The 17585-nt window shown below is 44.2% G+C and overlaps 1 protein-coding gene across 3 annotated transcripts in view; it reads left to right on the top strand.

Annotated features, from left to right (window-relative positions):
• The window catches only part of LOC129381893 (uncharacterized), a 69793-nt gene that overhangs the window by 39718 nt on the left and 12490 nt on the right, over nucleotides 1–17585 (top strand). The window contains exon 3 of one of the 3 annotated variants that reach the window (XR_011890426.1): nucleotides 9270–9346. The exons of 1 other annotated variant lie outside the window; for it this stretch is intronic. Coding sequence is in view for 1 of the 2 variants with exons in the window: in XM_072284787.1 (XP_072140888.1) it covers nucleotides 9270–9312 (43 nt within the window). In the remaining variant the exon portion in view is untranslated. Of the gene's footprint in view, nucleotides 1–9269; nucleotides 9351–17585 lie in introns of those variants that run through there. One more of the 3 variants, XM_072284787.1, reaches the window with a different exon arrangement.

The following is a 17585-nucleotide window of genomic DNA, read 5'->3' as shown; positions in this document are numbered from 1 at the left end:
CTGAGTGGTGGCGAGGTAGTCGGCAATATCGCGAGGTCGTTCGCCAAGCTGTGGTCTCAGCGCCTTAACGGCGAACCCTCGGAGTCCCATCTCCCGGTATGGGCATCGACGGTAGATGTGACCCGCTTCTCTGCAGTGGTAGCACAGTGGATGGTGGTCGGGAGCGCGCCAAACATTGGTCTTCCTTGGAACGCTGCGTGAGTTGACGGGTTGGCGTGCTGGCAGTGGGGGTGGTGGCGGACGACAGAACTGTCTCGTCACTGCACCCTGCCATGGGCGTGGAGGCAGAATGTGACGGCGGGCTACAGCGGCGTATGTCATTGCTTGCAGCTCAGGCTGCGGCAATTCAGGGGCTACTCCAAGTTGTTGTTGGAGCTCCTCACGGACAGCGTCGGCAATTGAAGCCTCTTGAGGCTGTGATGAAGGGAACAGCTTCTGTAGCTCCTCCCGCGCAACCGCTCAGATAGTCTCAACCAGATCGTCGGTGGCAAGTGACTGAACTCCAGCGTAGTTTGTCAAGTTCGTGCGGCGGTTGAATTGCCGGTTCTGCATTTCCAGTGTCTTCTTGGTGCTGGTGGCCTCACGAAGAAACTCGTTGACTGTCTTTGGTGGGCTTCATACCATACCGTCTAAAAGTTCCTCCTTTACACCACGCATCAGTAGGCGGACTGTCTTCTCCTCGGACATTTCCGGGTCGGTGTGGCGCAATAGGTGGCTCATTTCTTCTGTAAAAATCGCGATGGTCTTATTAGGCAGCTTCACTTAGGTTTCTAGTAGTGCTTGGGCTCATTCTCAGCATACGACGCTTGTGAATGTCTGCAGGAAGCCGCTTCGGAACAGGTCCCACGTCATTAAGGCGGTTTCTCGGTTTTTGAACTCCATCCTGGGGGCGTCTTCCAATGCGAAAAAGACATGTTGAAGTTTGTCGTCACTGTTCCAGCTGTTAAATGCAGCGACCCTCTCATACGTCATACGCCAGGTTTCCGGGTTCTCGAATGTTGAACCGCGGAACGTCAGAGGCTCCCTTGGCTGCTGCAGCACGATGGGGGACGTTGGGGCTGCCATTGGGGCTGACTGGGCAACGATCTTCCTGGTCGTCTCAGGCAAAAGTCCGTGCTCTGGGGACAGTCCTTGCAGCCTGCGGCTACCTCGCTGGTTCTTGGCGACGTTGGTCTTGTCTTCCACATTCGGGCTTCGGTCACGGCTTTGTGGGGGCATCCAGTACATGAACACAAAGCACATCCACCAGATGTCACATGGTAGTGATGGTGAAGAAAGCTGCGAAACTGGGAAAGACGAAACTAGCGTTTTATTGGGTGATCTTGTGCTGTCAAAAACAGGCTACACTCAAAAAATGGCGACAGCGGCGAACGCGATCGGCAATCGTCAAAAATCTGATCAGCGAGACAAGTGCATCGGCTTTTATAGATCAGTCGTCGAATGTTCCAGAGTAATCGCTGGGACCCGCGTGACTTCCACAAAGTTGTACGCCATCGCATCGCGCATGCATGCAATCAAATTACACAAGGTTTGTCAATAACAGACAGCGAATAGAAGCATCGATAACATTCTAGAAACTTCCGATACATGTAGAAGCGTCCTGCGCTGAGAGATAACCTTTCTTAGACGGTAAAAGCACTCACTTGTAAAAGCTAAATGAGTTCACGTGTCAATATAGATGCGCTGCAGCAAACTAGCTCTAAAACAAACCATGCAACGAGAACCGAGAACTGGGAAAACCAAAAATTCGCTGTATTCCCACATAGTGGCAGCACATGATAGAAAAGAAAAAGTTATTAATTTGGTGCGCTTCTTAAACATACAGACGGCACCATAAATATACGGCATCGACCATTTTTGGACTTGTTCGCGGCACTGTATATTTACGTCATTGACCCTCAAAGGGTTAATGGCTGCAATCGCCAAACATACTCAAACTCATACCCAACAAACACTTGGGCTATGGCTGGATGTGCATGGAATAGATGTTTCATTTGGTCACCCTTTCTAGACTGGACTGTGGTAGTGTAATCAACTGATCAGCACATTCTTTCACATTCTACATGCCTGGCACTGGGCAGCAGTTTGACTTGAAAAATGGGAGAATACTTCAAAGATATTTATTACTCCCATGTAAATATTCAAAATTTTGTAATGCAAATCAAATAGTTGTTGCTTTTTTTTTTCTTCCGTATTGTTTGAGAAGCCACTATTTCAAAGTTTGAATATTCACTTCTCTTGAATATCTGGAAAACATCGCTTATTGGAGTCTTAATCGATAGAAAACAATGAAATTAAGTGGCATTCTTAATGACACTTCTGTAGGGGAGCTGCAGTTGCTGCACCACTTCCAGATATAATTTCTGCCCAATTGTTCCTTGTGGTTCATTATGCATGCCTCACTTTTAGGCAACCTGTATGCGAATTTGTGGTCTCGACGTAGGCAAAACAATTTATTATTTGCCCAATCACACGATGGTCTTGCCCCTTTAAAACAATATGCAGAGCTAAAGCATTGCTCTTGTCTTCTTGAACGAATTCGACATTCTACGTGCATTGGGTGACATGCTGTTCTGTTATTCATTCCTGGCATAGTCACAGTGCACAAAATAACTTAAAGCAGTTGGTTTCCATTTACAATCTCTGCAGTGTAATGTATGTCGGTTTGCAAACAATGTTGCATGCATTTAGATATGTCTGTAGTTGAGCCATGTAAATACAATCTATAAGCCTCTTATTTTTAACCGAGCTCGAAGCAAGCTATAGTTCATTGTGTTTACAAATAAAATATTAGATTTGACTTTTTGAGAATGGTTTCTTGAACAAAATGGACGGGCTTAATTTGGGTCCGGTTCATTCAATTTTTGGTTATTTCTAACCCTGCCGAGAGTCCTGACCAACGTCCATGTATTTCTATGCTCCCAAAGATCCATTATTTCGATCCTAAGGTTAGCTATCACCGGATAATTCAAACTTGACAAGTGAACAGGCGGGCGACTGACCCCTACTGAGGCCCCAATAATGACCCCTCTAGTAGCAGCGTCTGTCTTGATGGACCTTAGAAGGAAGTGGTACCATTGAACACACGTCATCGCTACTCGAAAGTGCCACTTTCTTTCTCTCTCCAAGAAAATTGTCAAGCAATAAGCCTAGCTCACAATGTCCCAATACAGTAATTAGCCGATTCTGATGCGTGCCTACCTTCATTCTTGAGAATAAAATTGAGCCGGAAATTGCCTGCACGCTGCAATCGCACAATAAACCAAAACAGCATTTGCAGAATTTGTATGTTTTGCCACAAAACGCGGCTGTATTAATGCGAAGATAACTCTATGAAACTGCATGGCGAAGCCCTCTTTAAAAAGCCGGGCGCCATTGTGCACCAATTTTTCTTACCAAAAAATTGGGCACGCATTAGATTTCTACTTTCTTAAGGAGCTTTAATGTCATTTCTACGTCCGTGTTCTACTTTGCAAACATAGAAAGTGTGCATGCATTTGAATCGGGGCCATGTCAAAATCGGGCAACTACTGCCAAATGAATCGGCAGTATGTCATTATCTTTTTGCACCTAGCGTTTCTTTGTTGTAATTGGTTGTTCATATCCTGGAATACAAATTCAGTTAGCTAAACCTATTTTAGTGCACTAAATAAATTATCGTGTTTGATGACTTTGCATTGTTTATTCTTGTTCATACAGTAAAACCCTGTTAACTCAGAGATTCGAGATACCTCTCCTGAGTATTACACAAGAGGATCTCTAGAGAAGAACTGAAAAATACATGGAGTTGACACCAAGCCGAAGAAAATTTTCAACTTAGCCGATATATTGAGGTATCAGTGTTCCAGTTAATGATTGCTTACTATATTTCCATGCTTGGACTTATAGCATGTAATCAACTTATTCAGTTTCGTATGCTGTTTTGCCCTGTTGACTGCTCCAAGAGAATCTGAGCGATTGCACTTGGAAGTTTGCTTGTTATTGCCATTGAATGCACTTGGTATGACAACTATTAATGAGCAATTTAAGTTTTGCTATGACAAATATTTAGTAGCAATTTAACTTTCTAGACAGGTGTTAATGGGCATATGCCTACTCCTTTTCTACATTGGTACAACTACACTACTGACAGTACTGCTGGCGCTGGTGCTTCATCTTTCTCTGCTAATATTTCCCTGAAATACATCAAATATTAGTGTTTTTATTAAAATTAATTAGATGGAATTCATGCATAAGAGAAAATTTATTCTTTTTTTAATGATATGATAATAAGTTCTCAACGTTTTATCTGATTATTTCTGTGTGCTCCCTGGAATGGTACAAATTGAGCACAAGCATTATTTCTTCCGTGTATGTGTTTTTATTGCGGTATATTACTGTTAGCACTGCAGGCAACTATTGCATACTGTTCATTTCGCAACACACGACGGTACAAGCCGCGACGGCAGCGGTCTTTCAGCATGCCGCGATGTACAAACTGCTCGAGCGCACAATCGTAAGCGCTGCGATGGTAGCGGTCTTTCGACATGCTGCAAAACGGTGGGCCTCCTGCAATCTTTGTTGACTGCATGTGCTATACAAGTAGTTATGCCTGCAATGTAGTAGCGGCGATCTGTCCCTTTAGCAACTGACAAATAACTGATGAGCTCGCAGTAACGTATGCGCAAACCACGCTGCAGCACGAGCTCGTGCACTGCTCGCTTGATGAAGCTTTTAATGACAGCGCTCGAACATCGATGTGCTGCAATCAATACTACCTTACTGCGCTGCCTCAACGTGCTGGCTTGAGGTCAAGGATGAGCACATTTAACTATCTAACCTGTGCTGCTCGTAGTGTGGTAGCGAATTGCCACCGAATCAGCCCAACCATTTGTGGTCATTTTGCACACACCTGGTCACTTCACCACTTCGCACTAGTCGAATTGTTAATTGCCACTGTGGCCAGGTCTCGAATCGTGAATCACGTGCCATGCCTGCTGCTATGTTGGTCTGCTGTCGGGACTGTAGGTGCAAAAGACCGAATTTTAGAACGCAGATAATCAAGCAAGCTTCGAGACAGGCGAAGCAGTCAGCATGGCACGAAGTTTCGTTTATCCAGCGCGACGAACTGCAGCTATCCAGCGCGCCCGACGCTCCGTTTCGCGAGGCCTAGAAGGAAAACGGTAGAATCTGTATTGGGATTCAGGCCTTTTTGTTCATGGGAGCCCACGACGCAGAAGTAACGATGGTGACGCTTTTTCAAGGCTGAGCTAGGTCTCTCCGGATCGGTGTCGCCGATTCCTTGTGCTTCCAGCATTACGTCTCACGGAGAGTCCGTTTTCGTTAAACTATAGGCTTTGGCTAGCTCGCAGCGTGGTCGGTGAGGTCTGTGAGAAGTGACGAGCCTTTTCGCACTCACAACAGGGCAAAAAAAAGTGCGAATCAACGCAAAACTCGGGCTAGAAACGTGCTTCGCCACAGCCAGGGCTCAATACGACCCAAGCTGGTACGACCCAGATGTCGTTTCCCGCGCCGCCACCAGGCGCCGCTACTATACCTCAAACTCCAGCGCAAGATGCCCATAGACTGAGCATATCTATGTAAATTCATAAACAACTATTCTAGTATTTTCTTGCAGGTTCGTGTCCGTACCATTTAATAAAAGGAGTAAGAATCCCATATCATTAACATTTTATTAGCTGATGCACTGATGCCATAATGTTGAAGTTTGTGCTGGCACTAGTAATATTCTGGTGAATAAAGACTTATGAGACAACCATAAACACTTCATTTAAAGCTTCTGTTGCAGCCTGCAAGTCCACAGGAATGCTTTCCTTACCACTAGGCAGCCAATAAAAGGGACACACAAACAAGGATTTACCATTTTAACACGAATCTGAACCTATACAGCTTCATAAGAACCTGACATCAACTTGAACATTATTTTTGTGTGCTCCCTGGAATGGAAAAGTGTGCAAGGTTCTGGCTGAAAATGGAGCCTAGTAGAGATTTTTGATAATTTCTATATGCAGTTTAATAAAGAATATTTAAAATCAGCCAAGAAAATCCTTTTCTTCTAACTGTATCATCTAAGTAAAACATTTAATCATACATGTAGTTATCAAGAGCATTCATAATTGGTATCTTTAAACAATACAATGACTGCAAGACACGTGCATCCTCGGAATTCTTGTACATGTGCACACAAAATTTGGCTTCGATTGGGCCTTGCTAACTACAAACATCTTTTGTTCACAAGTACTCATAAAAACAATGAATGATTGAAGCAACAAAGATTGAAAAGAAAGATGAAAATGAAGGTGAAAGCTCATAAACTTGGTATTACTGTTGCATATTATTTATTGCATGAAATTTGCCGAGAACGCAGAACAGTCTTTTGCAGTTTAACATTTTCCTGCTGTGTCGGTGGATCTGATAACTCTTGTGAGCTTCGCTCTTCAAGCGGGCTTTCTTTGCTGTACTTTGATGAAAGCATTTAGCAATAACATGCATTCCACCAAATTATTTGGTTCTTGTCTCTTTGGTTTCCCAGAGCTAATAGTTGCCGAGTTGGCATGATTACCAACTCCTGTAGAACCTCCTGAAAACTTCAGTTGTACAACAGTATGGCTTTAGAAGTGACTGTCTCCACAGCATGAAGGCAATTGCTGGTGGTTGAAATTATTTGTCGTGTTTTGGAGCTTGTGCAGTATACAACAAAGCACCACATTGTTGCTCATCATCCTCTCGTATGTAAGAAGCACAGCCTTTGCTTAAGCACTGGTGAAAAGTGAAGAATCCGCTGGTGTCGACTCAGCCAGTGCCAGTGCTAGTTTGTTGTTGAACCAGGAAAGCTTGTGATGTCGCCAATATATCTGTGGTTGTTGCGAACCTCATTTGTAGGGCATGAATGGAAATATGAAGCTCCTACAGCTGCGATGCCCCCATTAGATTCATTTTTCGCAATATTCTTGCTGGGGAAATGTCTTAGCATTCTTGCATGTAGAAATACGATGTTGAAGCGTAAATATAGAATAAAAATCTACAAACATTATTTTTTTAAACAAAAATAGTTTTTTGACTTGCACCTCTCCTTAATCAGCTAAGTCACACAATGAGATAGACGATGGAGTTCCAGACGAACACCTCGCACAGTCTACATTAAGCTGTACAATGCCTCCCATCTTGTACTTTTTGAGGGGTAACAGGGCAATAGCATACTGTGGCAGATGATTAGTTGCATTCTCCAGAATTTACTGATCGCGGTACTTGCACTGAACTAAGCCAGGTGATGCAAGCAATGCAAGAAGAGATGTTGAACTTAGCTTCTGTGCGAGGTTAGCATAATTTATTTCTTCAGTTTACCTCATTTATGAATGCATCTGTTAACGTCATTGACATTGTTTGTGCTTAGCAATACAAAATGTCTCGTGTTGAAACAGCTCAAGTTATGAAAATGTACATGAACAGTATTGCAGCATCTTGCCATTGAGCTTGGTTGTGCGTTTAGATTTGGGGTGTGTACAGTGCAAGTAGAAACCAGTTTCAGAAAAACGCTGGGACAGGTTAGCATGTGTTGCATACAGAAATTACTTTGCTATGTGTTATATAGTAAATAGCTCAGAAAACATCTATTTAACCACCATATTAAACCATGAACTAGTTGTAATTATGCAGCTCACAACTGCATTGTGTGTTGTAATGTTTCTTGGCCTGGTAACTATGCCTGAGCTTCTCTTCATTGTTGATAACACTTTGCTGTCCTCTTTCTCTCGCTAGGTGTATGTCACTGATGGATGAAGAGCGTCATGTTGTGGCCCCTACCATCTACCATCTTGATAATATGCAATGTTACTTTTTATTCGTGGCTGTACATTGTAAACCTTCCTGCTTCTTTGTGACTGGTCCCTCCAGTATTGTTACTGATCTACACAATATGATCAATATTTTTCTGCTACGCTCACATATTTTTTTCCTGTATGTTCTTCCTTGGCGCTTTCTTTGGTTATTATACTGTTTCAGCCTTTTCATTATGTTTGCATGTAAGCATTTCTTTTAATAGTATTCACTGTTTAATGTTGATTACAAATTCTGTTTGGTCAATTTGCCTCAGTTTAAAAGTTGCAGTGTTTGTTGAATGCATGTGCATTTTCAATTTTTGGTGATGTTTTAATTCTTGCACTTGTAAGATGTAATCTTTCGGCACCTTTAGCATTTGATTGTGTCTTGTGCTCCAAGGCAAGTTGAGTGATAGCACTTGCAAGTTCACTTATTACAGGCAATAGGTCTTAATTACACCACTGTTTGAAGAAACAAACTCACTGAACTTGGCTGCCGTAACTCGAAACTAAGCAATCACACATAACGTATTTCCCAGTCGATAAGTTGTTTTTCTTTTGGAAATTTTCGTTGGTGTGTCTTATTTACCGGTGCAAGTTGTATATGGCACTTTCCTGTTTCTTTCCTTTTTTTTTTTGAAGTAAACAGTTGTCAAAATTGTATTGGATGCTATGGCCTCCAGTGACTCACTGGGTTGACCTCCTCTGGCAGTTTGTACAGGTTGTATGCGCGCTATGGCGGTACCGGGTTCTTTTTGTGATAGAGTTGGGAAAGCACACAGTGCGAGAAGGACGGAGCAGCAACATGAGTGATGGAAGTCCACAAGTCAACTGACTCCAAAGTCGTCGCATCTGCAGATCACTTTCAATATACGCGAATGTCGTTGCACAATCTACACAGTTGCTACCACAGTACATGCCTTCCTCCTCTGTCCGCTTTCCTGCTTTCCACCTTTGTGCACGATGCGACTCACTGTCGCACACTTTCAGTCGCACATACAGCATAGATAGCGCACAGGGACGATGTTATTGCCCTTGGACTTCATACGGTAGATCGCAGCGACCATGATGGCAGAAATACGTAAAATATCATGCTTGCGCATGACCTGCATTCAGGAAGTGAAATGTCATCGTATTGTTTTTTTTATTTAAGTTGCTTACCAACTGAACTGGTGCATCTTATACACTGGTGCAACTCATACACTATTTTGTTAAGAAAAACTGCCGTTTTGAGGGGGGTGCGATTTATAGAAAAGTGACCTATACATTGGAAAATTCATATTCAGCAAATGTTTGGTCTAATCTGAAATTACAATCAGTATTTCTTCAGTGAAGAAAAAAGCAATTGTCAGTATTAGTATGTTGAGTTTTTTCATTGGCATTTCATAATTAAAATTTTGTTTTCAAATCAAAAGCATTACTATGGTAACCTGTTCTAATTTGTTTTTGCAGCATCGAGGCCTTCCAGCTGTCAAGCTGCAATTACGAAAAGTGACAAGTCACCTGAGGGACGCCGTCACCACTGTAACTTCTGTGACTATAAGACTGATAGTATGTGTCATCTGAAAGCACACACCATCGTCCATACAGGCGAGCGGTCATTTGAATGCCATTTGTGCCCTCAGAGATTCTCAGTAAGGAGTCGTCTCAATGTGCACTTGCGTACTCACACAGGCGAGAGGCCATTTCAGTGCCCTTCATGCCCTCGGAGCTTCCAACAAAAGACTCATCTCAATGTACACCTCCGCATTCACACAGGCGAGAGGCCATTTCAGTGCCCTTCATGCCCTCGAAGCTTCTCACTTAAGCGCACTCTTACTGATCACCTGCGTATCCACACAGGCGAGAGGCCATTTCAGTGCCCTTCATGCCCTCGGAGCTTCTCACTTAAGCACACTCTTACTGGTCACCTGCGTACCCACACAGGCGAGAGGCCATTTCAGTGCCCTTCATGCCCTCAGAGCTTCTCGCTAAAGTGCACTCTGAGAGATCATCTCCGCACTCACACACGTGAGAGGCCATTTCAGTGCCACTTATGCCATAAGACCTTTGCATGTAGAAGCAACCTAACTAAGCACCTGAGGCATCACAAGGGCAAGTGACCCTTTCAATGCTACCTCTGCTTTGAGATCTTTTTTGGAAACAGCACATTTTCTCATTCAAGAGCGCTTTGCAAGTGTTAAAGAGGTTGTGTTAGACAAATATCAAGCTGTGGGATGCCTTCATCATTGCTACTTGAGTATTTTTATGCATCTAGTAAACCTTTACAATGCAAACTATGCTGCCAGTACGCGTGCATAGCTTCATGCTAGTCCGTGGTAGTGCTTGTTTATGCATGCGTCGAGTTTTACTTGATTCTATTTGTTTGCCTGATTTTGATGGGTGGCTATTAAGAAACAACTGCCACAAAATAAACAATCCTTGCTCTGGTAGCCTACGTTTGCTGTGTCTTGGATACTGCGTTCTCAGCCCTCAGGCATGGTGTAGCAATGGCAGTGAGAAATGTACAAACATTTTGAAAAGCAAGGGCTTTGCTGCTTGAGCAGGGTCATAAGAAATACCACATTTGACGACGGCAAGGACATTAAGTGGACTTCATACATCATTCGCATGGAGTTCTACTTCAAAGGTAACAGTATTGCAAATCATGCCCTGAAGAGAATGCTTCTTGTCTCGGCTCTCAAATCAAAGTGAACTGAAGTCCTCATTGGGTGATGTTCTTGTAAGGTGAACTAGTTCACGTGCAAAGAGGCTGTTGAAAAATTATGCAAGGCTTTTAAGAGCTCAAGCCCAGTGATATTGCGGAAAGCTTCAGATATCTTACTTGTGTCCAAAATGAAGACAAATCCCAGCAATCTACTGTCATGCTCCGACGACAAGCTGACAAATCCAACTTTGGGGACATGTTGGACTTAATGCTATGGGACAAGATTGTATGTGGAATCCGGAACAATATGTTACAGGAAGCAATGGTTTCTCTTGGGAGTTTGACGTTGAAGGAAGCTGAGAGAATGGTGCTGGCAGTAGGAGTTGTGGGTAAAGCCACCATGCTCGTGAAGACTGTTGATGTCAAGACCGAACCAAACTGCATAAGCTGATAGGCAACCAGCACGAAGCACAAATAGGCAAGAAAGTAAAGAGTGGAGAAGGAACGGAAACAAAACACTCTGAACAAGCTTGCAAGTTCAAGAATGCAAAGCGCTTCGAGTGTGACAGGAAGGGGATTGTAATCTGTGTAGGCTAAGTGGCAAGAATTGGAACACCTTCGCTTTAATTGGAAACCTGAACAGAATCGAGGCGTGTTCTTCTCAGCTGTTCGTTATTGCCAAAAGCCAAGCATCGGTGCTGAATAACGAATTTATACGTCCCGTGCAGCACATGTTCTTCTGTGGAGGCATGAATGAAAATAAACTTTGGTGCACCATTATGTGTCATTCCCTGTGATGTCTACAGTACACACTGCTCAATGTTGTCTGAAACCCAGAAGACAGACTTGAGGTTATCCTGCTTCCGGGGACTTTGGCTATCGCTGGAAAGTTTACGCTTACAGTTTCCTGCAATTGCAAGATGCTGCCTCTATGACCATAATTTATCATTCACGGCCATGTTTATGTGGTCACAACCTCACTCGAGCCATAAACAGAGCAGGTGCTACAGTCCAGCTCCTGAGCAGTACCAGCGGACGAGATGACAAGGACCTCGAAGAAATGCTGTATCAAAATGTCTTCCAGCCAGAACAAGGCCTGTTCAAGGCTCTGCTCGTTCTCTTCTATGTCAAAGGAGAAGCCGTTTCTAACTTCTAACACCGTCAAGGTGAGACCACTTTTGTATGCAATGTGAAACAAGGTGACTGAAAAGTTGGAAAGGCTAGTGAAATCAGGTGTGCTTTCTCCTGTCGCTCACTGAGAATGGGCTATGCCAATTGTGCCAGCGGTCAAGAGAGACGGATCTGTGGCAACTACAAGCTAACTCTGAATGCAGCATGCGTCACTGAACAGAATCTGCTTCCAGTCATCGATGGTATTTTTGCTGCAGTGCGCAAGGGATTGTAATCACCTGTGAAACAAGGTGACTGAAAAGTTGGAAAGGCTAGTGAAATCAGGTGTGCTTTCTCCTGTCGCTCACTGAGAAGGGGCTATGCCAATTGTGCTAGTGCTCAAGAGAGACGGATCTGTGGCAACTACAAGCTAACTCTGAATGCAGCATGCATCACTGAACAGAATCTGCTTCCAGTCATCGATGGTATTTTTGCTGCAGTGCGCAAGGGAGACGTCTACAGCACTGTAGACTTGCATGATGCCTATGACCACATTCCATTGGATGAAAAGGGAAAGAAGTTGATGACCATCAATACCCACAAAGGGTTACTTTCCTTCAACCACCCAACTTATGGAGTGTCATTCGCTCCAGCTATGTTTCAGTACACCATGGAAAATATGTTTGGCATTCCAACAGGCGTACAAGCATATATGGATGACTTCCTGGTGGTGGAAGAGAAACTCAACAGTGGATGAATCTCAAGGCAGTGCTCCAGCATTTCTGTGAATGTGGCATCAAAATGTGCAAGGATAAGTGTTCCTTCATGAAGCCGAAGGTATTGTATCTGGGACACAAGATCACCACCTATGGACTTCATCCAGTGGAAGCTGTGATGAAAGCGCCAAGTCAGAAAAGTGTGAGCAAGCTGCATTCATAGATTGGTCTGCTCAATTATAGCAATTTGCTGCTTTGCATGGCAATGATCCTGGCTTCGTTGTGGAACCTTCTGAGAAAGGATTACCATTTGAAATGCTCATCAAAGCAGCAACAGTCCTTGGAACAATCTAAGGAAGCCCTTCAAAATGTCAGAATGCTCACGCATTTTGATCCAACCAAGTCACTGCCCCTCGAGTGTGACACGTTTCCACATATATAGGAGCAGTGCCCCATCGTGTGAAGCCTCTAAAGAAAAATGAAAAGTAGCTCCATGCTTTGAAGATGGCTGCCGTCCTGCCCCCTGCGCTTTCCCTTAATGCTCGGCCCTCCCATTGGCCGAATGTCATGCGCTCACTCGTGCTTTTTTCTTGCTTGTTGTTTGCTTGTTCCACCATCGCGGTGCCAAACACAGTGAGCGGCGTAACCATGCGGCACATTTCGCGCCTCCTTCGTGCTTTTGTAGCATAGTTCCATGTTCATGATGCCGCATTGCTGTGCCTTTAGGTGCAGCACAAGTGAAAGGGACCGCAAGCGACTATTTTGTATTCCATCTGCCAAGCGAGATTCGGCACGGAGGAACGTCTGGCTTCAAAGAATCAGCCGGGATTGTGAGGTAACCGAACGATGCTTCGCTCATCACAAATATCATACACTTGTATGTTGCTTGGTTAGTTTTTTGCGCTTCTATGTGCCGCATATTCACGCTGCATTTATTTGCAACTTTCGTGCCCAACTTCAATCAAGTAGTCTTCAAGCGCACATGCTTTTTGTTGACTCGGTCATACATTCCATGTTGTTGTCCTTGTGATGCAAAGTTTTGTGACGTGGGTTCAATTCGTCATTGTATAGTGGCACACACCTCTTGGCATATACCTAGTAAACCTAGTTGGCATCAAAAAGATTCATTCAAGACCGTTACCGAGCTAGTGGTACATACCCAGTGCTCCTAGTTGGCATCAAGGAATTTCTTCAAACAGCAGTACTTACCCAGTCGTGCACCTACAGTGTCCCACGTCGGCATGAAAAGTTCATTGAATAGCTGCACGTATGTACTGTTACGATTGGCTAGAGGAGGAAGCGACCAGCCAGCCTTTCCTGCCCTACTGCGACGAATCGCTTCTTCAGGCCCACAGTTGCCTCGGACGGAGTGTGGCGACACCAGGGCGAGACATGTTTGACAGCTATGGGTTTGATGAATCCCGTTTGGCTGGTGACCACATTGCTGAGACCAAGGAACTCCTAGGAAAGTGCGTTATGCAGGTCGCTACCAGAGCCATGATGCAAAGCCATGAGTCTTGCTCCATTCATATGCTCTGTCTATGAGCATATCACTTTCAAAGTGTAGGTTGCTGTGTTTCAGGCTATATGAGGATGAAATTACAGTCACTGCCAGCCGCAGACATGGGACGATGACAGAGGCTGCCTAATTAACCTGTACAGGAACCTCATACTGTCACATCTGGACTATGGTTCTGCAATATATCAATCTGCCGCTCCAAGTGCATTGAAGATTTTGCACCCCATTCACCATTTAGGTATTCGCCGGGCCACAGCCACCTTCAGAACGAGTCTTATACAGAGTTTATACATAGAATCTAATGAATGGTCACTCCACCTGCAAAGAACATAGATAAGATTCACCTACTTCCTCAAAGTGAAATCTAATCCTGAACACCATTGTTATAAAACCATCAATAGTTTGACGTCTGCCGCACTACAAAACCGACCTTCAATGAGAAAACCTTTTTCACTACACGTGAGGAAGCTGAGCGAGGAAATAAACATCCCACTACATGTGCACCCAACAAGATTGTTGCCACCGTGGCTGTGGCAACTGGTAGAATGCGACACATGATTTGTCAAACTTACAAAGCATGCTCCAGAGATGCATATCCGTATGCACTTTCTGGAACTCCTGTCAAAGTACTCCTGTCCAAAATTTTATACCGCCGCATAAAAGTACCTAATTGTGTATCTTACATGCAGTCGGACCATCCTTCTTGGAATTCAATACTGCATGCTGAAATGAGCATCTTTATGGCAGAGGCTTAGGCATTGCTCTCAGCTGTAAAACACATAAAGGCATTAAAACTATAAAAAGCTGTAATATTTACAGACTCCCCAATTGGAGTAAGAGCTTTAATGTCTTTACAGAAATATAAAAATCCAGTAGTCAACGACCTTTACTCATGCCTGAGTACTACTATGTGTGCATCTAACCAACACATTGTAGCATGTTGGGGGCCAGGCCACAGAGGCATAGTGGGCAATATGCTTGCAGGTGAACTTGATACATCCATAACAATGAGAGCCTGTAACACAACCATAGCTATCCCTCCCACAGACTTCAAGCCTGTCTTGCACAGAACGCTGCGAAACTTTTGGCAATTCATCTCGGACCGTGAAACCTCTAATAAACTTCATTTAATTAAGCCGCACATACAAAATTGGCCTTCGGGAACAAAAGTACGACAAACTGATGTCATGTTCTGTCGACTGAGAATAGGATACACATATGGTACCCATTTTTCCCTACTGACCGGGAGTCAAGCTTCCCTCTGTGGTGAGAGGCTGACCATTCTCAACATCTTGGTGGAGTGTTGGGAAGCAGAAGCTCAACGAAACTAGCACTTTCGTCTAGTATACAGATTCCACATTCCCTTTCATCCAGTATTGTTTATTCAAGCAGAACCAATTTTTGATAATAAATAATTTTCAAATTTTTTCAACATGTCGATTTATTGTCCATTATAAACCCACAATATTCATACCACACCCTCTTACGAGAGGCTGATGCTGCGATAGTAGTGACCTGTATGTAACATGCCTCCAGGCCCTTGTGATTAATGGCCTTCGTGAGGCAGTAGTGCTCCTCGTAGGAAAATTTTTAGTGCATCACCTCTTCGTAGTATGTCATTTATACATAGCATATGTATCATAGTCTGGTTTTATTACGAACATATTTGCACACTTTCTAACAAATATGTTTAGGACTCTATACAGCCGTGTTTCATCCACATCTCGATATTCATTATTCATTTACCAATGGCAGTCTATTATCATAGCCTTGGTGCTCTTAGGCCACATATGGCCCTTGCACCAATAAACTCCAGTCAGTCACTGCCAGCACTAAATATGCATTTTGCAGCTGTCATATAAGTTGTGTGTCGTGCTTGCAGTCCACCTGAGCAACAAAAATTAGTGACAGCAGACAATACTCAAAAATTGCCCGGGATGCATAATATCACATTTTCTGTGGAAGGAGGACTCACTCGTGCATGGTAAAGGCAAAGAGGGCACCTTGTGCATATATTTGTGGGGGCCCATAACTATGTTATTCGAGGCTTAGACTTGCAGAGTGCTTGTTTTTGTGTTGTGTTGGGAACGCTGGCTGCTGTCTGCTTCCGATAAGGGCACTTTTTGTTATATTGCTGTTGCCCTGTGGCATTCGTTGTCCTGGAGACCACAAAACAACGAAAAATAGGCATGGGCATAAACTACATAAAATATGTGCAAAAATGGCCTCCTTGCAATGTTGGAAGAAGCTTGAGATATAAGAAAATAAATATGCTAAGCAAGTGACAGTAATGTGAATTACTTTGTTGCAATCTGTTTACAAGCATACCTTTATCTGGAAAATATCAACTACATCATGGAAACATTACTGGAAACATTACACTTGGCAGTAGCGGCAGTATGCACGAACGGTACACACCATCTTATCTCACTTTGCGATTCCTAGGCTATAGTCAGACCCAATTATAGCAAATAACCTTGAGGGCTAAAAATAGCTTGTGAGTAAAGAAAAACCAGACGGACGCTGATACCTGGAGTCCATGAATTCTATTTTTAGTCGAACTCTCTCAATTAAACGGAAGTCTGAATCTGCAGATTCCACTGCTCGCGCACCATCAGCATGCTGGGCGTGTCATTGTCGTCTTTTGTGACTGGACCATTGTGGCAGGTAGTAGTGCACTACAGGGCCCACCTTCTAGTGAGGAAGCCGTAAGCTTAGACGAATGACCAAGCGCAGATGGCAGTGGTGCGAAATGTACGCGGAAAGTAGGACTGGTCTGGTTGGGAGAAAATGTGACAGCAGAAGTGGCTAAAGCGTCCGAGTCTAAGTAGGCAGGCTTCAGACTATCGATTGAGACCGCATTTTCCAGGCCGTTGATGAGCGAAAGAAAGTTTTTAGGTACACGCTTGAGTACTTTGAACGGACCATCACACGGAGGTTGTAAGGGAGGATGCTGTGCGTCATGGCACACAAAGATGTGCGTGCAGTTCTCAAGGCCAGCATTGACATATACACGTCAGGAATAATGTTATTTGGGGGGAGGGAGGAAAGTACACATAGCGCTGCATAGACTGTAGGCATAGTCGGAAACGTCAGCAGGTGTAATGGGCGAGTCGCCGAAGAATTCGCCAGGGACTCGCAGAGTTGTACCAAACGTAAGCTCGACTGTGTTGGTGGAAGAACCACTGCGAAGAGCAGTGCAAATGCCAAACATAACGAAAGGAACGTGCTCGATCCATGATACAGGAGGAGTTGAAGCCATAAGCAAAGCCTTCAATTAGCGGTGAAAACGTTCGATGATCACATTGTATATCGGGTGACAGTTTGTCTTGATGTGATTGACGCTGAGTAGGTGAGATAGAGTGGCAAATAAGGTTGAGTCAAATTGACAACCACGGTCAGTCATAATGGTGGAAGGGACACAGTAGCGTCTAATTCAGAGTGTAATGAGTGCTCGAACTATCGACTCTGCCGTTATGTCCAGGAGGGGCATCGCTTCAGGCCATCTGGTGAATCTGTCAGTGCAGGTTAACAGGTTGCAATGTTTCCCACAGGGAGGAAGGGGGCCAACATTATCGACATGCAGATGGCTGAAGTGGGCGTCCGGGGGCGTGAGTGTGCTCAGAGGAGTCGCAGTGTGGCGATGCACTTTGTACTGTTGGCAGCTGAGGCACACACGCAAGACCAGCTGCGAACGTCTACGTTGACGCTGCGCAACACATAACGAGAAGTGACAAGTCAGTGAGGTGGGCGAAGGCCAGGATGAGCCAAAGAAT

Source organism: Dermacentor andersoni, chromosome 10 (assembly GCF_023375885.2).
Source record: "Dermacentor andersoni chromosome 10, qqDerAnde1_hic_scaffold, whole genome shotgun sequence".
In the NCBI taxonomy this organism is placed as follows: domain Eukaryota; kingdom Metazoa; phylum Arthropoda; class Arachnida; order Ixodida; family Ixodidae; genus Dermacentor; species Dermacentor andersoni.
This window is presented reverse-complemented; position numbering and strand designations above follow the sequence as displayed.